This window comes from Candida albicans, chromosome 5, assembly GCF_000182965.3.
Source record: "Candida albicans SC5314 chromosome 5, complete sequence".
Taxonomy (NCBI): Eukaryota; Fungi; Ascomycota; class Pichiomycetes; order Serinales; family Debaryomycetaceae; genus Candida; species Candida albicans.
The window spans coordinates 610,410-638,239 of NC_032093.1; the positions used below are offsets into that span (position 1 = coordinate 610,410).

Below are 27,830 nucleotides of genomic sequence, written 5' to 3' on the forward strand. Positions count from 1 at the left end.
AGTTTTTCTATATAGAACACTTTAGTCATGGATATCTTACATCCAGAGAGTAATGTGGTGGTAGTGCCTGCAAAAAAAAAGGAACCATGCTATCAGTTCCTCGGTACTTGGTAGCTACTACATTTTGTGCGCCGAAATCGGTTTTGCTTAAAGAAGTTCTTTAAATGGTAATGTAATTCTAAGATGCAGCTCGAAGAGAACTAGAACTTACAAAAGAAGATGGCCAATACATTTGGTTAGTAATCGCTTTCCAAAAAGACTTGGGTTTTTTGCCAATGGCGTGATTAGTTTTTCCTTTTTTTGTATTTCTTTTGATTAGCGTGCATGAACAAGGTAGCAGGAAGAGAGACAGATCTAATCTATAATCCCATAATTTGGACTCGTAAGTTAGTCTAGATTTCACGTAATCAGAAAGAAAAAACGATACGATATTGTAAATATAAGACCAAGTTCAGAAGAAGAAGATATAGGCTTGTGTGTGTGTGTGTGTATGTGTGTGACAAATAAACGAGGGGCCAAGTTAAACGGATTATTAATCCGTTGAAGTTTAATGACAGAGAAAAATGATGTTCTAGACCGAACAATTGATTTTGTCAGCAAATATCGAAAAAGAGCGAGAGAAAAAAAAAAAACTTTAGGCCGCGACTTAGAACGACAACTTTTATGGTAGTACCATTTCTTTCATATGACAAATCAATTGGTAACCAGTTTCCCACCCACCAGCCAACCCAAGAAAAAAAAAAAAAGAAACACCAATTTCAATTGTCAAATATATATAAGTTTCCACATTTTCCCACCACCGGATAATTTTTCTTCTTCCAAAAAAGCTAAATTCTTTTATCATTACTGATATCAACATCTTTTATAAAGAAACAATTTCACACATATATATAATACATAATTTTTTTAAACAATGGTACACCACAAAGTCACTATTATTGGATCCGGTCCAGCTGCCCACACTGCTGCTATTTACTTGGCCAGAGCAGAAATTAAACCAACTTTATACGAAGGTATGTTGGCTAATGGTATTGCTGCTGGTGGTCAATTGACTACTACCACTGATATTGAAAATTTCCCAGGTTTCCCAAATGGTATTGGAGGATCTGAATTGATGGAAAAAATGAAGGAACAATCACAAAGATTTGGTACTGAAATCATCACTGAAACCATCTCCAAAGTTGATTTCTCTAAAAGACCTTTTAAATTATGGACTGAATGGAATGAAGATGCAGAACCAATCACTACTGATGCCGTTATCATTGCTACTGGTGCCTCTGCCAAGAGAATGCATTTACCAGGGGAAGACACTTATTGGCAACAAGGTATTTCTGCCTGTGCTGTTTGTGACGGCGCTGTTCCAATTTTCAGAAACAACCCATTAGCTGTGATTGGTGGTGGTGATTCAGCTTGTGAAGAAGCCATTTTCTTGACTAAATATGCTTCTAAAGTGTTTTTATTGGTTAGAAGAGACGTTTTAAGAGCTTCGACAATTATGCAAAAGAGAGTTACCAACAATGAAAAAATTGAAGTATTATGGAACACTGAAGCTTTGGAAGCTAAAGGTGATGGTAAATTATTGAAATCATTAAGAATTGTCAACAACAAAACCAAGGAAGAAAAAGATTTACAAGTCAATGGGTTATTCTACGCCATTGGTCACATCCCAGCCACCAAGATTTTTGCTGACCAACTCAAGACCGACGAAGCTGGTTACATTCAAACCACTCCAGGAACAGCTTCTACTTCCATTGAAGGTGTGTTTGCAGCTGGTGATGTTCAAGATAAAATTTATAGACAAGCCATTACTTCTGCTGGTAGTGGATGTATGGCTGCTTTGGAATGTGAAAAATTCATTTCCGAACAAGAAGCTTAGATTTTTCAAGAGTATACTTTTGAACAATACAATTTGGTAGAATTGAGTTTTACATAGTTTTGTTTTCATTTACATACATATAAATATTTATAGATTTCAGTTCACACTATTAGACAAGTAAGTTTATTTGGCGATGTTTAACTCTCTTCAAAAGCAGTGCTCTTTTGGTATGATGGGGCTGTCGTAAAAGATCTGTAGAATTTGAGGAATGTCGTTGATGCTATCGCACAAAAATATTGATAAGATTACACGACTCTTCCAGACGAATACTTGACAGTTGTACCTGTGGTCACATTTATTTGTTGATCAGAAGCAATATTTGGTGTGAACTATCCCCAACTTCTATAGCCAACCATCGTCTATATCATGTCTTTTAATACCCCATTTAGTGAAGATTTAGAAAGAACAGCTACAAATGATTCCCATAGATACAAAGACTATCCGGAATTTGACAGTTTATCCACAAGCATAGAGAAGCAGTTACATTATATCAATTCGGAACTCTTATCATCTATACGTCTGGATTTAGCAAAATTCGAAAAGGATAAAACCGATACTAGTTTGTCTGAAAGTTTAAGTGGCCAGTTTAGAAAAACCACCGATGCATTTAAAAAAGTGAATAAGTTTGTTAAACTGTTGAATGCATCTATAGTGACAACAGAACGAGAACACGAGGACGTGGAAACAATAAACTATCTCAAACAAAAGGAAGCGATCCAAATAAAACTAATAAGAGACAGTTTGGCTAATTTCAATAATTTTCAAAAGAGATTTGAATTATGTCAAACGACCCAGTTGCCCGAAGACGGGACCAACTTACTGGAGACAGAACCTGGATCCATTCAACAACTGCAACAACAGGTTCAAATCACTTATGAGCCCATTAATGCTGAAGAGTTGGAACAACAAACATTGCTTATTCAAGAGCGTGAACGTGAAATACATCAAATTCAACAGGACACACAAGAAATTAATGATATTTTCAGTAACTTGTCCTCCATAGTGAATGAACAACAATTTCAAATTGATAGTATTGAGAATAATATTTTTAGTTATAGTTCCAATGCAAGAGAAGCATCAAATGAGCTTCGTAGGGCAGAAAGATATCAAAAAAGATCTAGTGGAAGATTGTTATGTTGCTTCATGATACTTGTTGCTATAGCATCATTTATAATTTTAATAGGGTTGATTTTTTAGAAAATAAATGTACAGAGGAGAAGTTTGCTCTTTATTAGTGAATGTAATTATATGTATATTTACAAAAATTTTATCTATTAAAGTCTATATTTTCCATAAATTCACATATCCATCGTCTCCGGCACTCACTAATATTTCATTTTCATCATCTAGTTGTGCCCAGATAACACAGTTTATTTCATGAACTCCATGTGCACCTTCATGAATAGAATCAATCACCCATTTCCCTTTTTCAGTTTCTGAATACACAACAATCTTCCCATCGGAGCCAGCACTAGCAATTTTACCAGTTAATGCAGACCACGCCACAGAATAAACCGGATACTTGTGAACAGAAGGCAAAACAGATTCTACTTCCCATACCATTTCGTTTGTGTGTCTAATCGAACTTGGAAGTTCCAACTTAGCTTGTTCATCGTCTTCTTGCTCTCTTTTTGCTACCCATATTCTTACTGACAAATCATCACTAGCAGAAACTAATCTTAAAACACTTGAATCAGCAATTGGACTTTTAAGACTTTCAAATTTAGAACACCAAACAGTACCTTCATGTCCATTTAAAATACCAACACATGACCATTCATCCCCAGCAATGTCTTGTTGATAGATTCTAATAGTATCATCATAAGAAGAACTGGCCAATATATTCATTGATGGATGCCAAGAAACATTTTTCACATCTTGTGAATGATCATTCAATACTGCCACACATTCAAATTCTTCTAAAGTTTCCGGATCAGTTTCCCATATCCAAACTGTTTTATCTCTTGAACAAGAAGCTAAATATTGACCTTGAAAATTCCAATCAACGGCTTTCACTTCATTTTCATGACCTTCTATAATTGCCATTAAATTCCATTCATTATTAGGACTAGTAAGAATTTCCTTTTGATTAGCAATAACTTCTTCAATGTCATATTCAACGTCGGGTTCATCAATACCCCATACACTAATTGTGGAATCAAAAGAACCAGCTGCTAATGCCGGCAAATCCAAGAAATCCAGTTTAGGAGTATCAGCACCACCTAATGGAGGTTTAAATGCAACAGAGCGTATTGATCTTTTGTGAGTATCTTCTAATTTGGCAACTAATGGGAATTTCTGCCTTGCGGAAAGTTTGTATAGTTTTGTTGATTTGTCGGTAGATGCTGTGGCAATTATTGGTAATGTTGGATGGACAGAAACACTCCAAACCTTATCATTGTGTGCCTTGATAGAGTGTAGTAATTGAACCATATAGAACGTAGTAGTATAACTGAAGAATGGGAAGATAATTGTTTGCCTTGATTTGTCAGTTTTTTAAATTCCGCTTTTTTTTTTTCCCACTGTCCTGCTTGAAGATCTTCGGATTACAACTACTTTTGTTACGAATTATTTTTTTTTTTAGATCTAATACTTGTTCTGTGAAAAGCTTTTGGGAAAGGGAAACTATGTTGAGATTTCGCCAAATTAGATTATCTCCTATTTATAAAAGTCGATTAATCAATTTCCGTAGATTCAACTCAACAAACTCGAAAAAGCCCAAGGCAGAAGAAGAAGACAACAACAACAACAACGATAAATCTTTGCAACAACATAATGTACCAGCTAGGCAAGATGATAAAACTGATGTTGGATCATTTAAGATAAAACCAGCAACATCAAGATCAGCACCTGCTCCCATGGAAAATACTGGTATTGAACAATTAATGCATAAAGACAATAAACCATATATTCCCAAATTGCAACATAAAAGAGTATCATTTGAGTATCCCAATTTACCAAATCAAGATGAATATACCAATTTAGTTGAAAAACCAAAATCAATAACTCGATGGACAAGATATATACCCAAAATATTGACAGTGATTGTATTAGTATGGTCAGGTTATACATATCATGTATGGATGACAGATACTGAAGAAGGTGAAGATAGTTCTGATTTATTAAATCCTAATGAATTCCATAAATTTATTGTTACTCATAAAGAAAAGATTGATGATGATCATTATATAATTGAATTGACTCCCAAGTTTTCTTATTGGGAATATAGTCATGGAACTGATCCAGAAGGGAAAAGTTTATGGAATGGGGATAAATTTTGGTCAGTAGAAATTAAACAACCCGATATTAATGTCGTTAGATCTTATACTCCATTACCGCTATATTATTTGAAATCGGAATATACTCGATCGGGTGAACGAGAACCATTATTGAAAGTCATTAATCCTGAAATAGATGAATATGATAAACATGGAACAATGTGTCTTTATATCAAGAGATATAATGATGGTGAAGTTTCAAGATATATTACTGATCGTAACATTGGTGATGAATTAGAATTAAGAGGTCCTAATATTGAATTCAAATTTCCTTATCATCCTTTACATAAATTACATAAACGTCCAATTTTCAAAGATTTACCATCAAAAGTCGAAGCTGATAATATGATAGAAACAGTTAAACGAGTAAATAATTTACCTGATGTTGATAATATTGTATTTTATGCAGCTGGGACCGGTATTGCCCCAATATTACAAGTATTATTTTCGAAAAAACCATATTTGGGCCATGTTGATATTCATTATTCTGCTAGACATCCAGGTGAATTGGGTATTTTACAAAGATTTTTGTTTTTCTTGGATAAATTGGATCGAATCAATATTACTTATCATTATGATGATGATGATGATGATGATGAACCGAAAACCATTTTAAATGCTAAAGATATTAATCCACCGGGTATACCAAATTATATTACTCCCAAAACTTTGGAAGAAAAATCTAAATTTTTAACTGGAGATGAAATTGAACAATTAAGATTACAAAAGGAACAACAAGATCAACAAAATGAGAAATCTTTGGTTGGTTCTGATATGATGACAAAATTGGTTCAAAAACCAGAAGATAGAGGTGAAGTTTTTGAAAGTGGATTACATCAAGCAAGTAAAACTATTCAAATTCCTAAAAAACCCGCCAGTTTAGCTATTGTATGTGGACCTGATGGTTTCATTGATTATGTCGCTGGTGCAAAAGATTTGGTTAGAAATAAACAAGGTCCAGTCAATGGATTATTAGGAGACAAAAAATGGGATAACTCCAATGTATATAAACTATAGATTACCGTACCTGTAAATATATATTATAGTAAGTTTTCTTTCTTTCGGTGTTGGTCTCCATTTAACTTTCATCTATCACAACACCAATTTTTTTACCAAAATGAACCAATACTCTTTGAGCATCTCTAAATTGCGAACAAGAAGTTATAATCTCTTTTAATAGCTCTCTTTTATCAAATCCACAAATTTTCGGTTCCCAATTGTTCTCGTTTGGGGGTTTAGCCGTATCTGTATCGATAGGACCTAATAATTCATCACATACTTCAAATAATTTAGCTTTAAATCCTAATTCACATATTCTTTGTACATAAGTGGTGAAAAATTTATGGAAATCTTTATTTTCTCCTAATAATTCACAACATAAAATTCGATTTTCTAAATGACTTATAGAAATGGTATTTTCTAAACTTTCAAATCCTTCTTTCATCAACATATTTTTCGATATCTTATTGAAATATTTACCTCGACCAGTCCTAGTCTTTCTTAATATTTCTTCATTGGTTTTATGTTCTAAAAGTTCTATAATCGATTGTTCATCATTAAACATATTCATTGTTTGTAGTGATCGTTTATTGTTGCTACCACCACTGCCACCACCACCACCACTGCTGTTGCCGGTTTGGGTGCTATCCCAATAATGAGAACCAAAACACCACCAAGATTCCGTGATTGTTTGCCAAACTCCTAAATCTTTGTTAAATAAATATCCTGATCCATTAGATAATGTGACTAATGGTATACCATATGATGTTACAGCACATAAAGTGATATTGTCGGATTTTACTAACCCTTCTTTATTATACAATTCCAATAATGGACTTATCGAAGATTTGAGGACATTTTTTTTGATCTCCATATCCCAAACATACAACTCGCCAATACAAGTAACTACCATCAAATACTTGTCATAACTTTCAAGAAATGATATTGGTGACCCCAATACAATCGATGGTAATAATCGTTTACCAGAAACATGGGAATATGTCAAAATCGTTCCATCCACTGTTGTGACGGCCCAAAAATTCGAACCTTCGGTAGCTAATTGAATATATTTGGGAATAAAATCACACCATATTTCTTTATCCTTTTTCATATAAGTCAATCTTGATGGTTTGGATTCATTACCTGATCCATTTTTAATGTCAAGTATAAACACCCCATCATCATCGGTTTTACTTTTCAATTGGAAAAAAAGTCTTACTTTAGGAGTTGCTAAACGAATTTTGGAAAATGATGTATTTGGATTAAGTATAACTGATCCAATAAATTTGACTGGTTCCATCTCACGCTTGAGTTTTTTGTTATTATTACTTCCAGTAGTTTCTTCAGTTCTAGGTCTTTTGTTTTGTTTATAAAACTCTTCCGAAACAGAATAAGATGGTTTTTCAAATTCCATAGTGGATTTGGTAGTATTAACAACAGGTTTTATCACACTGTTTGATCTAGGTAAATCGGAGGGAGCAGAATTCCCACTAGAGATTAACATTGGCTGAATACGTCTTTTCCCATTTTTTGTAGTTACTTTTTGCTTATTAAATGAAAGTGATTGTGTAGTTGAATCTGATACAACAGGAGCAATGGGTTTTGGTTTATTTAGTTTTCGTGGGCTTGATTGAGTACGATCATTCATAACTGAATCTAGCATACCACCACTTTTGTGTTCCTCATCATCACCATCACCGTCAATGTCATCATCTAATGATTGCAATTTTGGAGGTGGAATTACTTCTGGAGTTATGACTCCACCCTTGATAGTGGTAGTAGTAGTAGTAGTAGTTGATTTGCTTTGATTAGACACACCAACATTGTCTTCTGCATTCTTTTTGTCATTTTCAACTGTATTTGACAGTGAAGTTGTTGTAGATATTGCATTCTTTTGACTTAAAAATTCGATTGGTGGTAATTGCTTCCTATTCCCCACGGTCTGTTCGTGTGGATACCTAAAATTCATTGGTTCTATCAAATTATTTTGCAATTGTACAAATCTCTCCATGGTCTCTTGACTAAATGTATATCCCAATTCATTGGGTTCAAAGTTCCCAATGCACAATTTACCTTGTGATGTACAGAATAATAAAGATGTCCCATCAGTAGTCCATGTAATATCGAGTATTTCTCCTTGAACAGCATCTTGTAAAACGGTAATTGGGGTTGACTTTGATGTGTTCCAAATAGCCATAGTTCTATCCGAACCACCAGATGCAATAACTGAATGGACTTTGCTGGTGTCATTCTCTTTTGATGAGAAAATTTTGGGGTTGAATTTAACCACATCACAAGCAAAATCATGCCCTACTAAACTTTCAATATTAGTCCATTTTTCCGATCGTGAAATCAAAGATATTAACATGGTTTGATTTTTCGATGCCGTGGGGATAGACACCAAGTTCCCATCAGGTGACCAGGATATTCTTTTATATCTCACATTCAATGGATTTTGACTAAACAATTTGGATATTTTATAAATTAATCTGAACTTGTAAGTGGTAGTACTAGTATCATCTTTTTCATACAGATATTGGAATACATTTATTTGAGTGTCATCACCCACGGTTATCAAGTAATTATTTGAAGGATCAAAGGCAATACTTCTTTGTATAATTGGTTTTTCATGACATATTGATGTCAATTCTTGAAATGTGTCCTTCACCACATCATACAAGTATACTTTCCCATTATTTGTACTCCATGCTATCAATCTGTTATCTGCAGAAATTGTCAAGTCCACTACAGGATTTACTTCTGATGTTTCTATACTTTTGAAGGGGAATAATTGCTTTGTTTCAGGTTGTTCATGTAAAGTATGAAAGAAAACATTCCCATTAACATCACTAGATATGAACCTTTTGTTGTCTCCTTTGAAAAATCTAACCACATTAATTAAACTTTTATGACAAGTAATATATTGCTTAGGTTCGAGTGATTTTAATTTTAGTCTAACTTCTGGAGAATTGTGTGTCAGTACTAACTTTGATAATTCTATCAATTTCTTCAAATTCCAAACCCCAATTTTATTGTCCGTCCCACCAGAAACTAAAATAGTATTGTCTTGATTAACATCAATGGAATGAATTCCTCCATTATGATACAGTTGAGGTAATTTCAAAAACTTCATTGCCAATAGTAGTAAGAGTTCAGATCAAAAAAAGGAAATGATATTCAAAAGTAATAGTAATAGTAATAATAACTTTGGGTAAATTGGATGGGTCGCAACAACAAAGAACAAGAAGAAGAAGAAAACAATAATAACAAATCAAAGGACGTGTACATTGAAACAAAAAAGAGTAAACTACAACAAAAAGTTGTTTTTTCTCTCTTCGTTTTTGCTCATACACGCACATACGCGCATACACGCACATTCACTCTCATTCACTCACTCACTCCATTCACTTAACTTAACTATCAAGAGATTAACAAGAAGAGGGAGAGAGAGAGAGAGAAAAAAAATGAGTAAAAAAAACAACTAAGAAGCCATTTCCATCACTACAATACATCTAAACTTTTAAATCAATTATTCATTCAGGTTTTTATTTTTAAACTTCAGTTAATATTAAATATACCAAATAACTAATTCTTCTATTTTTTTTTTGTTTTATTTCAGATTTACTAAGTTATAACAAAAGATGGCTAACGAGGAATATGTGACAGATTCGAGTTCCGATTTCACTGAATATTGGATAGATTTATTTTTAGGTATAAAAGGTAATGAATATTTTTGTGATATTGATGATGAATATATTCGAGACCGATTCAATTTGACGGGGTTAAATCTGGAAGTTTCCAAATTGCCAATATTAATAGATATAATAACTGATGTTATAGATATAGAACTGCAACCCGAAGAACATAAAGATAGTTTGGAACATAATGCTCGTATATTATATGGATTGATTCATGCTAGATATATTTTAACTACTCGTGGATTAAATAAAATGTTTGAAAAATTTAGAAGTGGTGATTTTGGTTATTGTCCAAGAGTTCATTGTCAATTAAACCCTTTATTACCAATCGGATTAAATGATCAACCAAGAATGGCATCAGTTAAATTGTATTGTTCTAAATGTGAAGATTTGTATAATCCTAAATCAGGTAGACATTCAGCAATTGATGGGGCATATTTTGGGACTTCATTCCCAGCAATGTTTTTCCAGAATTTCCCCAATACAGTGCCAATACATGCAAAAGAAACATATGTGCCAAGAGTATTTGGATTCAAATTACACGAATACTCCAAATTAAATAGATGGAGAGAATTACAAAGATTGAAGTTGGAAAATAGATTGAAAAAAAATGGTATACAAATTGATAATGTAGTTGGAGGATTCATAACAAATGGTGACGAGGAGGAGAAACAAGATAATAATAACAATAAACAACTACAAAGTGTTTCTTCACAATTCAAGAGTCTCTCGCCAAATCAAAAGTAACATCACGTCCCACCACTACCACAACCAGTTTTGTAAATACTAGAGTACTTCAATAAACTTTTTTGCTGCTATATTGGTATTAATAAATAAATGAAAAAGAAAAGGGTGCACCTTGTAGAACACAGTACATATAACAAATTTGAATTGTATTGATATACAATCAGTTATTTAGGGTCTACATTAAACAGGACTAGTGTATAAATGTTTTAGCTTAATAGAAGATATATAAGTTCTGACAACATATATATCATTAATGTGTGGTGGTGATGGTGATGGTGATGGTTGTAATGTTGAAGCAGTAGAAAAAAAATATCCGTGTAAGTGAAAAAAAAAAAAATGACGACCATATTAGCACTAGCATATAAACTAGAAATACACAACCCAGATATGTCGTTAAGGTCAATACATACATTAGGCCGATGTTCTAGGCCATTAACCACAGCTGCTGGAAGTTCAAGCACAGTTCAGGAGGTTAGTCAAAATAAGCCAGTGATTCCTTCCAACTCAACAGTTTTCTCGATGATTCAACCAACTGGTCGAATTCATTTAGGTAATTATTTGGGAGCAGTTAAAAGTTGGAGAACATTATCGGAATCAAATACTGATCCTAGTAATAGATTCATATATGGTATAGCTGATTTACATGCCATTACTATTCCTAAAGATCCCATAGAATTTAAAGAGTATCGATATGCAGCCATTGCCAGTTTAATAGCCAGTGGATTAGACACATCCAAATGTATACTATTTTTCCAAAGCAGTGTACCCGAACATTCTGAATTGAATTGGTATCTCACGTGCATGACAAGTATGGGGGCATTGAATAGAATGACACAATGGAAACTGAAGGCACAACAACTGGATAATAGTTCCATATTGGAGGATAATGTATTGGAAAAGACCAAAGCAGGATTATTTTGTTATCCGGCATTACAAGCAGCAGATATCTTGTTATATAAATCAACTCATGTTCCAGTAGGGGATGATCAGTCACAACATTTAGAGTTGTGTCGAAGTATTGCTAAAACATTTAATAGTACTTATAAAACCAATGTTTTCCCACTTCCGAAAACACTCTTGACTCCAGCGAAAAAGATCTTGTCACTTAAAAATCCGCAAAAGAAGATGTCGAAATCAGATCCGGTGGCCACTTCATGTGTTTATGTGACAGATTCACCCGAGGACATTCAATTTAAAATCAGAAAGGCAACCACCGACTCCATACAAGGGTCAATCTATTATGATCCAATTGAACGTCCTGGTGTTTCGAATTTGATAAATATTGTTTCAGGTATTTCCAATAAACCTGTAGATGAAGTGGTTAAAGATATGTCTAGTTTTGTTAACCATAAACAATTAAAAGATTATGTTACTGAAGTTATTATTAGTGAATTTGATGATAAAAGACAATTGTATGAAGAATTAATGAAAGATAAGGTTTATTTAGATAGTATTTGTTCTCAAGGAAGAGACAAGGCCCGAGAATTAGCCCTGGTTAATTTACATCAAGTGAAAAGCATTATAGGTATGGATTAGAGAGACTAAGAGTTTAGACGGAGAAAACCTCACCTGTTTCTTTGCCTTAGTTTATATTGTATATAGCAGTTATTCGTAGACTATTTTAAAGTAATTGTAAATATGTATATATATATATAAAATCAATTAAACGCAATATAGTAAGTTTGTGATATTACACGTCTTAAAGGGTAGTATTAATAGAAGTGGTGGTAATAGTAGTAGTAGTAGTGGTAGTTCTCACGTGTTTGTGTTATTAAGTATTGTTATAATCACCAGCCAGCAATCAATCAATAGTATTGTGTGAGATGGGGGGGGGGAAGAGAAGAAGAAGAAGAAAAAAGGGTTGCGAAAAATCAAACAGGTTGAGATTTCATTTTTTTTTTTCGCGTTGTTTTCATTTTATTACTTCGACGTGTTTTTCTCTTTTTCTTCGTATGATACGAGACTTACACAAATATTGTTTTAAACCAACCTATATTCAATGTTTGAAATTCTGTTACTTAATGGATTGTCTATTCGTTTATTCAATTGTTTGCTGTATTGTTTATTACCGTTATTAAATTTGAGTCTCAATTTGTTTATAGTTGTTTTTTTTTTCTTTTCTTTAGGCTTTTTGGTAACAAATTAATTCTTTTGCTTATACTACCAATTCTATCGCCAGAATACCCATCGAGCAAAGCAAGCCCACCACCAAAAAAAAAAATCACAACAACTATAAACAACTGTTTTTTTTTCTTACTTTCTTTTTTATCTTCTTTCTTTCTTTTTTCATTTATAAACAACTTCATTTGGTATTGATTTAAGAGCTCCTTCTAATAGTGTTTTGCTTGAATTGGTAAATAATAATAATATCCACTTTTCCATTGAAATCAAAGTCACTAACCATCCATCATTCCAATATCAAATTTCACCAATTCCAAACAAAACAAATCCTTAATTGCCTAGCCCAACCCAACCCAACCCAATCTAACTATCTAAAAAATGGCCACAGAAGATTCATCATCCGTCAGGCTGATGCAAATTAAAATCTTATACTCCTTAGATAATCAACCAAATGTTTATTTGTCACGCTCAGAAAACACTCTTCCTGTCAAAGTTGTTCAAATTCCACTTGGAATGAATGAAGACGAACTAATAACCTTAGGTGGTTTGGAATTACAAGATTGTGTGAAACAAGTGGTACGATCGGCACCTGACACGTTCAACTTGAATTTCCGTGACTTTGAAGTCTATTACCAAGATATTAGTGAACAACCAGATGAACCTTTTGTAGCCAATGGCGTGATTTCAAAATTATTACATTCTAATGAGTCATGTTTGGTTCCTGGACGTGTTTGCCAAAGTTTAGGAGCAGGATCTATATTTGGTAAAAAGTCCAAAATGTCTTCTGAAACTTTAGAAATTAGAATGCAATTACGTACCATTGAAATCCCAGTTTCAAAAGAAAAGACACCAGCACCAGAACAACAAACCCATTCCCAATCACATTCACATTCACGCAAACATTCACTCTCACATTCACATTCAAGTCTAGCAAAAAGAAGTAATCTGCAAATCAATATAGAAAGAAAAAGAAACCATGAGTCGTCATCTCATTATGGTTCAAATTATTCTGCCGTAAAAGCAACAAGAACTTTATCATTACCATCGTTTGTCAATCCACCAGTAACCACCCCTCGTCATAAAAGAGATAAAGTTGAAGAAAGATTTAAAAACGCCCCTTTCTACCTGAATCTGGATAAAGTCACATACACTACAAATAATCGAACCCAACGACGCTACCAGTCTCCATCTACGTCGTCGTCGTCGTCATCGCTGCTTCAACCACAACGCGCCACGCGTACACGATCAATGTTCACGTCTAATATCCCATCAATTTCATCACCAATAAATGAAGAACCTTATTCTGATGATCCTGATTACAACGCTCATGAAGATAATTTCCAAAATGACGATGAAGTTTCCAGTGGTGGTAATTCATCGGTGACATCACCATACACTCCACAACAACCACCTTATAAACCACCTACACCAACACAATTACCTGATGATCTCGATAGCATTCGAAGCCATACTATTCAAAGTTCTAAATTAAGTGACAATCATGGATTAGTTTGTATAAATGAATGTTGTCGTACCACAAGTTCGATCAATTGGAGATATTTTGAAACCGAATATAGACCAGAATATTCCAAACTACTCACGGCTCATAAATTTGACAAGAGAAATTATGAAGGCATGTTGGGTCCATTATGTAATGCATGCTTTTTGTTTTATAAAAATAAAGGATTCATGAGACCTGAACATGTTGTGAGGAAATATATTCATCAACAACGTTATACTGCTAAATTACGTAAGAAACAAAAGGAAGATGAACTGAATCGAACTACTTTAGATGCAATTGCTATGAAAAAATTTGTCTCGGGGACTTCGGTATCGTTGAACGCTGGATCTTCACCTGCTGCTAGTTTCCCAGCACCTAGTCATACCCCATCAGCTATAAATCAAGTAATTCAAAACAAAGCGTTGACGTCACATGGAAACAACAACAATAACTTCAGCTATGATCCAACTCCACCGGGGTTCACACCAGATTATAGTGATTTACTACATCAAATCAATGTTTATGGTGGTCCATCAACGGATATTGATCCATTACCTGGTGCCACTCCGCCAATGGTGGCTACTAAATCCAATACGAGAGTAATAAATGTTGATGTTGGAGATTCTGAAGTGGAAGAGTATAAAAAGGCCACCAAATTAAACACAAGAATTATTGGTGTACCTGTAGAAAGCAATATTGATAACGTCAACGATAACGATGATGATAACAATAAGGAAAACTTACCTCCTAAAATCAACAAAACTACTCGTAATGATTATGATGCTATGATTAATTCATTCCAAGAAAATAATAATGATTGGATGTGCTTTTTTTCATCACCCAAAAATCATGTTACTAGTCCAAATTCAAAGACTCCAGTGGATAACCCTAATGAAATTCAAAATCAGGGGCAAAATAGAAAATCACCATTAAAGAATGTTACTCAAAAAACTATTGTTAATATGCCTTCATCACCATATCAATCAACATTAGATGCACCATCTGAAGATGATCATGAACATGAACATGAACATGAAAATGATCAACAACAACAAAATGTTTTAAATGATGAAATAAGTAAAATGATTAATATGAGTCCGTTTAAATCGTCACCTAATCGTGCCAATAGATTGGATACAGGTAATCTGATTATGTCTAATCAAAATAAAGATGATGATAAAAAGAATCAAGCATCAACTCCAAATACAGAATTCTATTCTAATGATGATGATGAAGGTCAACATAATGAAGGACATAAAAATATTACAAAAAGTGGTCCTTCAATCTTGGAGAAGGAAAATCAATCAGTCTCACAACATTAAATAGTTATTTCGTCAACGTTAAATATAAACCGAAGTACAAATAATAATTATTTGTTCAATTAATACATGATATATATAATTCTATCAAAATTTGTCTATCTATTATTTTTAGCACCAAAATCTATAAATTCTAATATAGAATGGTTTTTCAGCTAATTGAGCTTTTTCTTCAGCTATTTCTTGTTGTAACAAATCTAAATCAACATTGATTCTACCAGTATCAAGGTCAATATCTTTTGCTCTGATAAATAATGTCCAATCTCTTTTCCAAATTTTATAACCTATCCATGATGCTAAAATCACTGGAACACCCAAATATGCCAAAAAGAAATCATAAGCATTTGGTTTACCACCAACAGGGAATAATCCAATATAAAATTGAGCAATTAAATACAAAATGTTTAAAGTTAACCCAAAATATGATCCCCAAACCCCACTTTGAGCAACAAATGGTAATTCCGTTAATGAACGATTTTGAACTTTCATGGCTCTTCTAAAACGTATATGGCTCAAGTTAATACTCATCCAGGTGAAAATTGATGAAAGACCAGAAAGAGCCAATAACCAATTGAAAGCAACCACCTGTTTCTCATTATCAGCAGCAATTAAGGCAAATAATCCAAATACATTGGTGATAAGAATAGCAAATAATGGTCTTCCGGCTCTATCAATATATCCTGTCCATTTAGGTGCCATTCCTTGTTCAGCAAGTGAGTTTAAAGTTCTTGAAGTTGCATATACTGAAGCATTACCAACAGATAATACCGATATCAAAATCACGGCATTGATGACACTAGGTAAACCTTTGATTCCACCGTTAACAATGGCAATAGTGAATGGAGATGCAGTGACATCAACAGATGAACTTCCAAGTAATCTTTTATCATTATAAGGAACTAAAGTTGCAATCATAATAATTGATCCCAAATAAAATATAACAATTCTCCAAAACACTTGTTTAATGGCTTTGGGTAATGCATGTCTAACATTTGAACTTTCACTTGCTGTCAAGGCAATCATTTCTGTACCACCAAAAGAGAATGCAGCGGTGATAAGTGAACTAGCGAAACCTTTAAAAGAATTAGCAAAAGGACCCGGTTCTCTCCAATATTTACCTCCAATAAATTCATGATTTGGTCCACCACCACAAATTAACACAATCCCTAAAATGATAAATCCAATAACAGCAATGACTTTGATGGTACAAAATACAAGTTCAGCTTCACCATACCATCTTACACCCAACATGGTGATCACAAGCACCACAAACCAAAATATAATAACAAACACATCAGAATTTATACTAGCATTCCAATATTTGATAGTTATAGCACCAGCAACTAATTCTAATGGCAATAATACAAAGAATTGTAAGAAATAATTCCAACCAACAGCAAATCCAATACCTGGTTCTAAAAATTTACTTGCGTATAAATTGAATCCACCAGAAACTGGGAATGCAACGGCCAATTCACCTAATCCTTGCATTGTCATAAATACCGATATAGCACTTATGGCCCATGCTAGAACAATGGCAGCTGGTCCACCAGTACTTAATGCACCACCAGTACCAACGAAAAGACCGGTTCCTATAGATGATCCAATAGCGATCATTTGTAAATGTCTTGTTTTCAATTTTCTTTGTAAATTGGAATTGGCAGCATTGATGTTGATTCTTTCAATATCGGTAAGTTCTCTATCAGGGATATCATCTACACCCGTGAGTTTATCTTGTGGTAAGGCTGGTTTGAATGAATCTTTAATTGATGACCAAATGCCGGAAGATTTTTGTTCTCCCGTAGATGGACTTCTATTTAATTGAACAAATGTATCGTTAGTTTCTTTTTTATGTAGCATGATGATGATTGGTATTGAGCAAAGAAGAGTCTTGATGTAAGATAAAAGGAAAAACTAAACAACTACAAATAAGATTCTATTTTTTGAAAAATGTTTACAAAGAAAGATGCTGATGATGAGTAGTTTTATATATATAAAGAAGTCATTGCTTACTCACACCACATTATACATATTGTCAAAGCTAAGAAAAGAAAAAGAACTTTATTTTATTTTTGCTTTTTACATAGTCATAAAAGGAAACCCAGCAATTTTTATAAGTTTTCAAAAGGCAACTTGATAAATGAGTCATAATCTTGTGAGGACTTTGACCAGGTTGAACATAAAAACTTTTCTTGTACAACAATAAAGCAAGAGAGTTATGGACAAAACTTGGTCATCTCTTGCCGAGTAACTAAAAATGCCTTGCGTTAAGGTTATTTGCCGTTAAGGACGCAAAAAAAAAAAAAAAAGAAATTAAATCTGCAACACACAAATTTTAGATTCCGTCATGTGAGCAAAGGCAGAAACTTAAAATCGCTTTCACATTCCCGAAAAGGCAAGGAGCTCTAGCTTTGTTTTTTCCGTTTTATTGGTCTTGGTTTTTGTTGGCTTTCCATTATCGGATTTTCAGTTGAAAGTACTTTATAGGATGCTTCGATTCCAACTATTCTAGGGACCAATAATTTTAAAAATTGTTTGATTTCTTGTATGTCTTTATTTTGTCCTTCGATTTGAGTTGTCAATTTGTTGTATTCTATGGACTGTTGATTTATTTTTTCTTGTAAGTTATACTGGCATTGTTGTTGTGAAGTCTCAAATAATTGGCGCTCCTTCCCAATAATTTCCAGAACGTAGTTTGTTTGTTCCAGAAACCTGCTTTCTAGAACCATCGACTGATTCGAAACCAAGTCTTGGATTTGGAGGTTAAATTGCTCTTGGTTGTTCAAAAATGAATTTTTAATCTCTAACAACTCTTCTTTAACAATTTGGTTGGTCTCATTAATTGTCTGTTTCAAATCCAGAATATCTTTATAAAGTTGTTTGACTTGTGAATGAGTCTCCGTTAGTTTTTTAACTGGAAGTTTCAGAAACGATTTTATTGTGTCTGACATTGTTTGTTTCAAAGTTATTGATTCTAATTCTAGTCTGGCAGCACTCAGAATCAAAGTACTTGTTTCTGTCGTTGATTTAAATTCTTTCGGTTTGAAATTGTTGAACGTTGCAGCAAATTCATCAAAGTCACTGGAATAATCAGTATCTTGTGTCTGTGTACCTTGTTGATTAGACATGATTCATGAGTATATGGTTGGTATAAAGAATGGGTGTATTTGAAGAAAAGTTTTGTCTTTTTGCAACCCAAAGCCCATGGCAGCAGAATGATTAACAAGTGCGGTAGAGAAAGGTTTGAGGAGATTGAAAAAGTGTCACCCAAACAAAAGAAAATCAAAACAAAAACCCACTCAATAAAAAACTACCACCAACCTCTCAATACCCACATCTCTGTTATCATGTCTGAGTTAAGTTCATTTTTAGAAAGTATGTATACTTATTGAAGCTAAACTTTTTTATTGAGTTATTTGGATTACTAACTAAATGTTCGTATAGAGAAAGTACATGTGATAACATCCGATGCCAGATTTTTCGAAGGGATATTGGAAGGGTATGATAAATCAACAAACATAATACTAAGTAATTGTATTGAAAGAATCATATATTCTAAAGATGATGAAGAAGGGGAAAATCAAGAAATACCATTAGGGGTTTATATAATGCGTGGTAATGAGATTGTATGTGTTGGAGAAATAGACGATGAGTTATACAAATCAATCAATTGGGAAACATTAAAAGGTCATGCTTTGAAATCTACGAAAAATCCTTTAAAGTGATAAGTTATGTTCTATTGATATTACACTTGCACTTTACACTATACAATTATTCTTGTTTAACTAATGGGATACCTGCAAGTTTCATTTTAACGGCCAACTCTAATAAATAATCAATTGCTTCATTATAAACTTTTGCCTTCCATACGGTTTCACCCCAAACATAGATTCCATGTCTTCTTACTAAAACAGCAGAAGCACCAGGATAATTTTTAATGGCTTCTTGTAAAGAATCAGTCAAATCTTCTTCATGAGGAGTATTTTCAATAATTGGAATTACTAATTTATCATAATATTCCATACTACCGATTTTTTCAATTTTCCCAGTTTCATCATTATATTTCAATTTTGGTAAAGCTTTAATTTGTTCAATATGACTAATGGCAAATTCTTTTTCGTTTTCAAAAAATAATGTCACCATTACTGCATGTTGTGAATGGGTATGAATACAAGCACCAGCATCTCTTAATGTATAGCAACTAATAAATAACGGAGTACATGCACTAGGTTTATATTTATAAGATTTAGTCAATTCTTTAGGAATATCATTAGGAGTACGTAAGATTTTTTCATCGGGCAATTCAACCAAAAACATTTCCCATGGTTGAATTCTTTCCTTTTGCACACCTGATGGAGCAATATAAACTAGATTGGGATTAGGTCCATCGACATCTCTAATTGAAATCCCTCCACCAGTACCAGTGACCCAATTATTATCGTAAAATAAACGGCATAATTCACAAATCAAATTGGCAGGATGATTTGGATCTTTGAATTCTTGTTGTAATTCTGGTGATAACGCTGAAAGTTTGTCGTTAGATGATGAGTCATCTACATGTTTACAATGACACGGAGCTGACATTATTATTGAATAGTTATAGAGTTCTACCAATTGGAGAAGAAGTTAGGAATCATATTGGGAGTCTTCATAATTTTTTTTTTCTAATTTTTCTTTGGTTGAACGCAATGGAGATAAATGTAGTTCACGTGGGAATCAGTAATAGAGAAGTTTAACAAAATCAATTACTGTGGAGAAGTTATGTTGAGACAATTTCAATGAAAAAGCTAAAATAAGTAGCCAGACAATAACTTTCCATTGTAGAGAGATGTATTGTAGCGCAAGGCTTTATCTTTTTAGCAGTGGTGTTTGGGCCATTGACGTTTGTTGCTACCAAAGAAAAAAGTCGTCTCCACGGGACATAGAATGGATTCTTAGGCGCAGGTTCTTGATAAGCAACAACTTTCTCTTCATACAAAACGAATGGCAAAACAGAAAATTCGGCACAAGGAAAAAAATATTGAGAGATTTCAGTCATTCATCCACTTCACATAGAAACATATCAACACCTATCTACCAACTTAACCTATTACCTCCCACCATGGCCGGATTAGAACAATCATTATTTCAATTAAAATTCACTGCCAAACAATTGAATCGACAAGCAACAAAAGCTTCAAAAGAAGAACTTCAAGAAAAAGCCAAAATCAAAAAGGCATTAAGTCAAGGTAATAATGATATTGCTCAACTATATGCTCAAAACGCCATTCGTAAATCAAATGAACGAATAAATTTATTACGATTAGCATCAAGAATAGATGCTGTTGCATCAAGAGTTCAAACTGCAGTAACTATGAGATCAGTAACGGGGAATATGACTCAAGTTATCCGGGGGATGGATAAAGCATTACAAACAATGAATTTAGAAAGGATATCATTGGTGATGGATAAATTTGAAACTCAATTTGAAGATTTAGATGCATCGACTAATTACTATGAAACGACAACAAATAATGTCAATGCTTTAACAACACCACAGGATCAAGTGGATGAATTGTTGAATCAAGTTGCTGATGAAGCAGGAATTGAAATGAAACAAGGTTTAAATGCTACAAAAGTAGAAATTACAAGTCCTGTTGCTCCAAATTCAATATCTGAAGAAAAAGAAGATAAATTAGCAGAAAGATTAAGAGCATTAAGGAACTAAGAAGGAATTAATTAAAGTTGAAATAGAATTGTATTTATTTAACTAATATACAAAAGAAAGATGAACAAAAATGCTATAAAGTATTACTATAATTATTATTATGATGATGGTTATCTATAGTTGTATTAAATTATAATAAAAGTTTTTTTTTATCATGCTGATCACCTCCTGCAGATTTTATCTTGTTCTTCTTTTTTGATTATAAACGTGACAATATTGACCAAACTTTGGAACCCTTTATCGTTACCTTTCATTTTAATTACATGCAATGATGATGAATTTATTAAATCAATAACTTCAATTTTAAATTTCAATTTTCTACCATTTGCAAATTTACTTGGTATCACCCCTGATATTAACCCAAATTCTTCATCAATGTCTACTTTAGAAATAGAACCTTCAATTTTTTTCAATTCTAATTGATATTTAATCACTCGTATTAGTTGAGCAGCAGTCAAGGAAGTATCAATGATTTTAATATCTTTAGAAGCTACTTTACTTGAACTATTTCCTGATTGTTCCTTTGTGCTTGGTGTAGTCAATGAATGGAAAAATTTTTTGAACCAATTACTCTTGGTACTTTTATCTTCTTTTTGTAACATATTTTTCGATCCAATTGATATTCGTGAAAATCTATTATGGCCTTTTGTAGGCGATGAAAGTGGTTGTGAAATATTGGCTTTGGCTGCAGATGATGTTGGTGCTGAGGGTGGTGGTGGTGCTGGAGCTTTAGGTGCCGCTCTATTAGGGTTCAATGATAGTCTCCTGAATAATGAATTGGATTCTACTGGTTTCTTGGAACCAAAAGTGTCTTGTACTGGACTGGTAATCAATCCCTTATGACCATCATTCAACATATGTTTGGTTTGTTGCTGACTGTTTTCATCTTTATTGGAATCACCATTATTATTGACAACATATGGAGATCGTGGGAACTGAGTAGTACTGAAAATACCAGTCGAATGTCTTGATTTCTTGAAATCATTGGCAATTGAAGGTGACTCATAACCTCCACCTACTGGACTTTCACTAGTTATTTCTGCTAATGAGTAATTATGACTATGTGGTCTGGCTTCAAATGAGCTTCTAGCATCATCGTCGTCATCGTCATCTTCTTCTTCTTCGTCCTCGTCCTCGTCGTCTTCTTCACTGTCACCATTATCATCATAATGTTGTTTTATTTTATCATTGAAGTCATGCTCGTTGTTATCTTCCTTAACTTCAATAGTGGCTTCATCAGATGAATGATTCTTAAGTAAAGTTTCCTTGGAATCAACTATGCTTGGCTTATGTTTGTTAACTTTACCAATATCAGCTACTCTATAACTCAAAAGATCAAAGTTAGATAATTCAGTTTCCAATTGATGAATGGTGTGAGAACCTGGCCTTTGTTGTCCCTGAGAAGCAACATCGGAATATTCAGTGTTAGCTGTGCTTGCGACTGAATGTTCTTCATCAAAATCATAGTTCCCACTATCACGAAGTCCTCCACGTTTATTTTTGTGTGTATTCCCTTCATCATCTTCAGAAGAAGGTACAGAAATGAATGGTTTTTCATCCTCAAATTCTTCATCCTCTTTAATCGTTGTCGTGTCTCTCATTTTAATACCCAAACCTAACATGGTAGATGATTTATTATGAGTTCTCCTGACAACTGTGTTCGAATGGTTGAGAGTGCTATTCATTATTGTCCAATCTCCTTCCTCATTAGCAACAGTATTTGATCCTAATAATCCGCCAAAAGAAAACCTTGAGAATCTCGGATTTGGTATTAATGAAATATCCTCGTCAATTGCATTCTCCATATCCATTTCTTCTTCTTCCTGTACCGACAAATGACTCTCTCTAGTTCGAACTTTAGTTACATTATCATCATTGCCATTGTCACTAAACATAGACCGGTAATAACTGCTTTGATTACTATTCCTTTTGTTTACTGAGGCTTTAGAAATTGAAGGTGACATGCTGGTTCTTTCCTTGGCATTGAATTCCTCAATTGTGAGTGCTTTATTGGTAGAATTATCCTTCTTCTTGGCAGCAATAGCAGAACCATTAGTATCAGTTGTACCATGTAAATAACCAGCCAAATTTTTTGAACTTGATGTTTTCAACTGTGACGATAAATTACGTGACACAGTAGGAGCCAAGAATGACGACAAGTTTTTGGATGTTGACGTTTTGGAAGCACGAGAAAATCGTTTAGGTGAAGGAGCAACATCAATTCCGAACTTGTGCAATACCTTGGATGCATTTTCATCAATGTTGACAGAGCTGCTACTCAAATTTGGTGACCCTATAGTATTGGCTCGGGAAACCATGTGAGCTCTTGGATCTAACAGTGACATACCAGAAGATGGTGCCATATCAGTAACTGAACGACGATTGCTTGCAAACAACCCTTCAAAATCATGAGCACTTTGATGTTTTTGTAATTTCTCAAGGGCTGCTTTCTGCTTTTCTTGTAATTTTTGCTTTTCATCGAGTTCTCTTTCCTGTTGTTCCAAACGTTTTTTCTCTTCTGCAATCCGTTTCTTTTCCTGTTCAAGTTCTTTACGAGCAAGTTCTTCTGCCTTTAATTTGTTTTCTCGAGCTTCATTTCTTTGGCGTACTTGTTCGGCCAATTCTCGTTCTCTTCTTGCTAATGACCATGTTTTGCCTCTCTTCACAGAGTTTGTTCTCAGTGTTGGTGTTTCAATAGGTGGTGGAGGTGGAGGTGGTAGTTGTGATACTGGTGTTTTTGATACTGGTTTTGAATTCTCCTTGTCATTTTCAAAAACTTCTTCACAAATCAACTGAAAGTTCAATAAAGATTTATTGCCAAAAGTACCAGTTAAATTTTTCTTGGTCTTATTCTGTTGCTCGTCACCTCTATTCATAGCCATCAGAGGAATTGGTTGCAAAACTGTAGCACCAGTAATCTCGGGAATCTTGTTTACTGAAGTGACAGAAGCATTATTACCATTTCTTCCAGTTGATGAATTTGATTTTAAAGAACGAGATGATGCATTTCTACTCCGTGATGCATAAATTTGCGTTTTACTATGAAGAGCTTTCTTTTTATTAAATGAGCTGGATGCACTGAATTGTTTTGGAGTATTAGGTCTATTGGTGATATTTGATAATACATTACCCTTTGCTGAGGTGGATTTTTTCAATAATGACCGGTTTGAGTAAATGGAAGATGATTGTTGGATTTTTTTCACCGTAGTATGCTTTTCACCCGTGGCATGATCTGTTACCGTAGTCTTTACATATGAGGTTGATCTTGGTAAAGATCTAGCAGAGTCCACATCATTACTGCTGTTGAATGAATTTGAATTTGATAAATGTTCGTTTCTATATTTCATCAACAAGTAATAAAACATTTTTTCTGGACATCTATTTGGTGATAATAATCTTGAGATTATGGTTTTTTCATCACAATTGTGAAACAAAACAGATAAATTCTTAAGGATTTCCTTGTCGATTTTATCAACTGATTCAATCTGTTTGATATTGATACTATTTATATCCAATGTCGTAGTCGAAGAATAGGAAACAGTTGGTTCAGGGTATTTGGCCAATAATGGGTGTGTCAATATGGCATCAATGGTTATACGTTCCCTTGGGTTGACTTTTAACATTTTGGTGATTAAATCTTTAGCTTCGAAACTCAATTCTGGAGGCATATTGAATTTCCCGCTTTGAACTTTTAATAATAATTTTCTAATGTTTTCATCGTCAAACGGTAAATGGCCAGTCAATAAGGCAAATAAGATGATACCACATGACCAGATATCCGAAGGAGCTCCATGATAGTTTTTACCAGCAACAATTTCTGGTGAAGCATAATGAGGAGAACCACAAGAGGTTTCCAATAATTTCTCTTTAACTTCTAATGCAGCCATACCAAAATCGGCAATCTTGATATTTTTATTGAAATCCAATAACAAATTTTCTGGTTTCAAATCACGATGACAAATGTTAAATTGATGTAAATAGTTGATACCATTGATTATTTGTTTGAAATAATTTATTGCTTCATATTCTTGTAATTTGCCTCGTTTGATTAAATAATCAAAAAGTTCACCTCCTTCAATATATTCTAAAATCAAGTATAAATCGTTCTTATTTTCCCAAACATCGTAAAGTCCCATGATATTAGGATGGGATATTAATTTCATAATAATGATTTCACGTTCAATACCATATGGTAATCTTGTAGCATCTTCTTTAGAGCGTTTATATTTTGGATTTTCTAATTTCTTGAAATTTGATTTAGGAACAATTTTGACAGCGGCTAATTGACCTGTAGTAGTGTTTTTGGCTAACCTCACTCTACCAGTAGAACCTCTACCCAAAGTTCTACCTAATTTCCAAGGTCCAATTTTATTTTGGGTTTTTCTTTTCTTATTGGAGTTATTGGTGTTGGTAGATATTTGTGATAGACGCTTAGTGGCATTTGTAACTGATTGAACCACCTTATCCACATTCATCGAAGATGAATGATCCAAATGATTACTCGGAGAGTCAAACTGATGTGATGACCGTCTATTAACAACTGTTGACATTGATTATAGTGGGGTTTTCTAGATATATTGATGAAGTAGTATTAATTACTGAGAATAAGAATAAAAATAAAAATAAAAATAAAAGAATGAATTATAGTTGGTGGAAACTCCCGATAAGCGAATGACTAGTAAATTGATTATATGTTTTTATGTGTTGTTTTTCTTATTCTTTGTATGAAGATATGTGATTGGTTGGTTAAATGAAACAACTATTAAAAATGTTCTTTCTCAAAGATAAGAAACAATCAATGTCGATGTATCTATGTGTGTTTGTCTATAAAAATAAACGTTGATGAGTGAAGGTTGGGCTTGTGAAAGATGTAAATCAACTGATTGATTAAATGTATGTGATAAGTAAGTGGTTGTTGTTGTTGTTGTTGATCAATAAAAAGTTGTTGGAAATAAAAGATAATTGGTTGGCAGAAGTTAGAATGTTGGTTGTTTTTTTTTCTTCTAATGTATGTGTATGTGTGTGTGTCCACGTTTAAAGAAGAAGAAGAAGAAGAAGTGGAAGAAGTATGGTAGTAGTAGTAGTAGTAGTAGCAGTAATTGTTGTTGTTGTTGTTGTAAAGTTGAATTTGACTGGGCGTGTATTTTTTTTTTCGTTGTTGTGTTATTGTTTACTGTTTTTATTGTTGGCTGTCTGAAATTTCTGATTTCGTGCGCTGAGAAAAAATTTCTTTCTTCTTGCGTTGGTTGTTGATTTGGAGTGGCTTATTCTCTTTTTCTTCTTCGCGTAATAAATAAATAATAGAATTGGTGATGGCGTAAACTTTAGACGTAACTTGGGTAGAAAATCGTAAGAGAGGCAGGCGGTACTAAAATCGGCAGTGGTAGTAACCAATTGCCTTCTGTGTGTGGATACGTGTAGATCTTCACAAAACACCAAAAGTGAAGAAAAAATAGAGTTATCACAAAAATAAAAAGCGTGTACTGACACAACAATAATAAATTAATCAAAATGGTATAAATTTAGAGCCCTTTCTTTTATATTCTCCTTTTTTGTAGTATTGTTTATTTACATTTAACTGTACAAACTAAATTACATGAAAAAAGATAAACAAAAAAGTATATAAATTAAATTACAAAATCAAAAAGGAAAGAAAATTCTCTTACTTAATTGATTGAAGGTTGGCGTAATTTTGTGTCCCCTTAACTTGAAACGCGCTGTTGGAAAATTGGGATTAAATTGCACTAAAACAGAAAAAATCAATATTGGGCCTGTATGTAGTTGTAAGGTTAAATTGTTTGGTGGTGCCACTGTTGGAGCCCCCTACCTACCTACCACCACTCTCACTAATGTCACCATCACTGTCACCGTATCACATCAACTTCAAATTCTATTTTTAGAGTAATAAATTACTGCTGAAAAATTTGGAAACTGTATCGATAGTTGTTGATGGTGGACACAAAATTTAGACGTTGTTGTTATTGTTGTTAGCTCATTGGTATTTATTTATGTGTACCCAATCATCGTACTCGGACGGTAAAGTTCCGAATTGCTCAATTGCCTCATTCACTATTTCTCACGTCACACGACCTCTATTGAATAATCCCGCATTATAAATACTGCCACTGGAAACCGAATTTTTCATAAAATTACTTTTGGTTATTCCACTCTAACAACAATTCACACTGCCACCCCATTAGATTAGAATATAAAGGTAAATTTTGGTTTGTGGTTCCCTTTAATTTCGAAGTCGGTCCCCTATATTTTCCTTGTCCAGATTTTAGTGTGGGTGCATATAACGGGGTGGCAGTGTTGTTTGGGTGTAAAGCATTTTCAGGATGGTAACGATATGGCTGTTGTTATTCCTTTGGTTAGAATATCATCAAATTTGATTTGAAGTTATATCCAATCAACTACAAACAAACAAACAAACATATATTTCAAGTTTTAAAATTGTCTATATAACTAAATTGCAAAAAACAAAAACACATAACAAGATCACGAATATTACAAGTTGTTCGTACTACTAGTAGTAGCTTTAGCCTGATGTGGTTCTAATTGTATTTAATCTTGATCCCATAGAT

The 27,830-nt window shown here is 33.6% G+C and overlaps 14 protein-coding genes and 1 non-coding gene across 15 annotated transcripts; 9 read left to right on the forward strand and 6 right to left on the reverse strand. All coding sequences in view use genetic code 12, as the record gives it.

The window, feature by feature from the left end:
• Window positions 1-913: 913 nt before the first annotated feature.
• Window positions 914-1,876, forward strand: TRR1 (thioredoxin-disulfide reductase; the record flags this gene model as incomplete). Its single annotated transcript, XM_715505.2, has 1 exon — window positions 914-1,876. The coding sequence occupies one exon, from the start codon at window positions 914-916 to the stop codon at window positions 1,874-1,876; it is 963 nt and encodes a 320-aa protein (XP_720598.1).
• A 366-nt stretch (window positions 1,877-2,242) lies between these two features.
• PEP12 (SNAP receptor) lies at window positions 2,243-3,073 on the forward strand (the record flags this gene model as incomplete). Its single annotated transcript, XM_715507.2, has 1 exon — window positions 2,243-3,073. One exon carries the CDS (start codon window positions 2,243-2,245, stop codon window positions 3,071-3,073), a length of 831 nt encoding a protein of 276 aa, XP_720600.2.
• Window positions 3,074-3,157: 84 nt separating this feature from the next.
• Window positions 3,158-4,309, reverse strand: CAALFM_C502730CA (iron-sulfur cluster assembly protein; the record flags this gene model as incomplete). The annotated part of the gene is made up of 1 exon (XM_715508.2): window positions 3,158-4,309. One exon carries the CDS (start codon window positions 4,307-4,309, stop codon window positions 3,158-3,160), a length of 1,152 nt encoding a protein of 383 aa, XP_720601.2.
• Window positions 4,310-4,503: 194 nt separating this feature from the next.
• Window positions 4,504-6,171, forward strand: CAALFM_C502740WA (oxidoreductase; the record flags this gene model as incomplete). Its single annotated transcript, XM_715509.2, has 1 exon — window positions 4,504-6,171. The coding sequence occupies one exon, from the start codon at window positions 4,504-4,506 to the stop codon at window positions 6,169-6,171; it is 1,668 nt and encodes a 555-aa protein (XP_720602.1).
• A 61-nt stretch (window positions 6,172-6,232) lies between these two features.
• CAALFM_C502750CA (uncharacterized protein) lies at window positions 6,233-9,286 on the reverse strand (the record flags this gene model as incomplete). The annotated part of the gene is made up of 1 exon (XM_715510.2): window positions 6,233-9,286. One exon carries the CDS (start codon window positions 9,284-9,286, stop codon window positions 6,233-6,235), a length of 3,054 nt encoding a protein of 1,017 aa, XP_720603.2.
• Window positions 9,287-9,794: 508 nt separating this feature from the next.
• CKB2 (casein kinase 2 regulatory subunit) lies at window positions 9,795-10,598 on the forward strand (the record flags this gene model as incomplete). The annotated part of the gene is made up of 1 exon (XM_715511.2): window positions 9,795-10,598. One exon carries the CDS (start codon window positions 9,795-9,797, stop codon window positions 10,596-10,598), a length of 804 nt encoding a protein of 267 aa, XP_720604.2.
• A 336-nt stretch (window positions 10,599-10,934) lies between these two features.
• Window positions 10,935-12,134, forward strand: MSW1 (tryptophan--tRNA ligase; the record flags this gene model as incomplete). Its single annotated transcript, XM_715513.1, has 1 exon — window positions 10,935-12,134. The coding sequence occupies one exon, from the start codon at window positions 10,935-10,937 to the stop codon at window positions 12,132-12,134; it is 1,200 nt and encodes a 399-aa protein (XP_720606.1).
• Window positions 12,135-13,097: 963 nt separating this feature from the next.
• CAALFM_C502780WA (uncharacterized protein) lies at window positions 13,098-15,542 on the forward strand (the record flags this gene model as incomplete). Its single annotated transcript, XM_715515.2, has 1 exon — window positions 13,098-15,542. One exon carries the CDS (start codon window positions 13,098-13,100, stop codon window positions 15,540-15,542), a length of 2,445 nt encoding a protein of 814 aa, XP_720608.2.
• A 108-nt stretch (window positions 15,543-15,650) lies between these two features.
• GAP1 (Gap1p) lies at window positions 15,651-17,399 on the reverse strand (the record flags this gene model as incomplete). Its single annotated transcript, XM_715518.2, has 1 exon — window positions 15,651-17,399. One exon carries the CDS (start codon window positions 17,397-17,399, stop codon window positions 15,651-15,653), a length of 1,749 nt encoding a protein of 582 aa, XP_720611.1.
• A 545-nt stretch (window positions 17,400-17,944) lies between these two features.
• On the reverse strand, window positions 17,945-18,667 carry CAALFM_C502800CA (uncharacterized protein; the record flags this gene model as incomplete). Its single annotated transcript, XM_715519.1, has 1 exon — window positions 17,945-18,667. One exon carries the CDS (start codon window positions 18,665-18,667, stop codon window positions 17,945-17,947), a length of 723 nt encoding a protein of 240 aa, XP_720612.1.
• Window positions 18,668-18,754: 87 nt separating this feature from the next.
• Window positions 18,755-19,264, forward strand: CAALFM_C502810WA (U4/U6-U5 snRNP complex subunit; the record flags this gene model as incomplete). Its single annotated transcript, XM_019475421.1, has 2 exons — window positions 18,755-18,914; window positions 18,984-19,264. The coding sequence occupies 2 exons, from the start codon at window positions 18,755-18,757 to the stop codon at window positions 19,262-19,264; spliced, it is 441 nt and encodes a 146-aa protein (XP_019330966.1).
• A 46-nt stretch (window positions 19,265-19,310) lies between these two features.
• Window positions 19,311-20,123, reverse strand: CAALFM_C502820CA (methylthioribulose 1-phosphate dehydratase; the record flags this gene model as incomplete). The annotated part of the gene is made up of 1 exon (XM_715520.1): window positions 19,311-20,123. The coding sequence occupies one exon, from the start codon at window positions 20,121-20,123 to the stop codon at window positions 19,311-19,313; it is 813 nt and encodes a 270-aa protein (XP_720613.1).
• Window positions 20,124-20,367: 244 nt separating this feature from the next.
• Window positions 20,368-21,246, forward strand: CAALFM_C502830WA (uncharacterized protein; the record flags this gene model as incomplete). The annotated part of the gene is made up of 1 exon (XM_715521.2): window positions 20,368-21,246. The coding sequence occupies one exon, from the start codon at window positions 20,368-20,370 to the stop codon at window positions 21,244-21,246; it is 879 nt and encodes a 292-aa protein (XP_720614.2).
• Window positions 21,247-21,407: 161 nt separating this feature from the next.
• HSL1 (protein kinase) lies at window positions 21,408-25,796 on the reverse strand (the record flags this gene model as incomplete). The annotated part of the gene is made up of 1 exon (XM_715522.2): window positions 21,408-25,796. The coding sequence occupies one exon, from the start codon at window positions 25,794-25,796 to the stop codon at window positions 21,408-21,410; it is 4,389 nt and encodes a 1,462-aa protein (XP_720615.2).
• A 1,729-nt stretch (window positions 25,797-27,525) lies between these two features.
• Window positions 27,526-27,671, forward strand: CAALFM_C502850WA. Its single transcript, XR_002086412.1, has one exon. It is a non-coding gene; the product is annotated as an uncharacterized ncRNA (small nucleolar RNA).
• The last annotated feature ends 159 nt before the right edge of the window (window positions 27,672-27,830 follow it).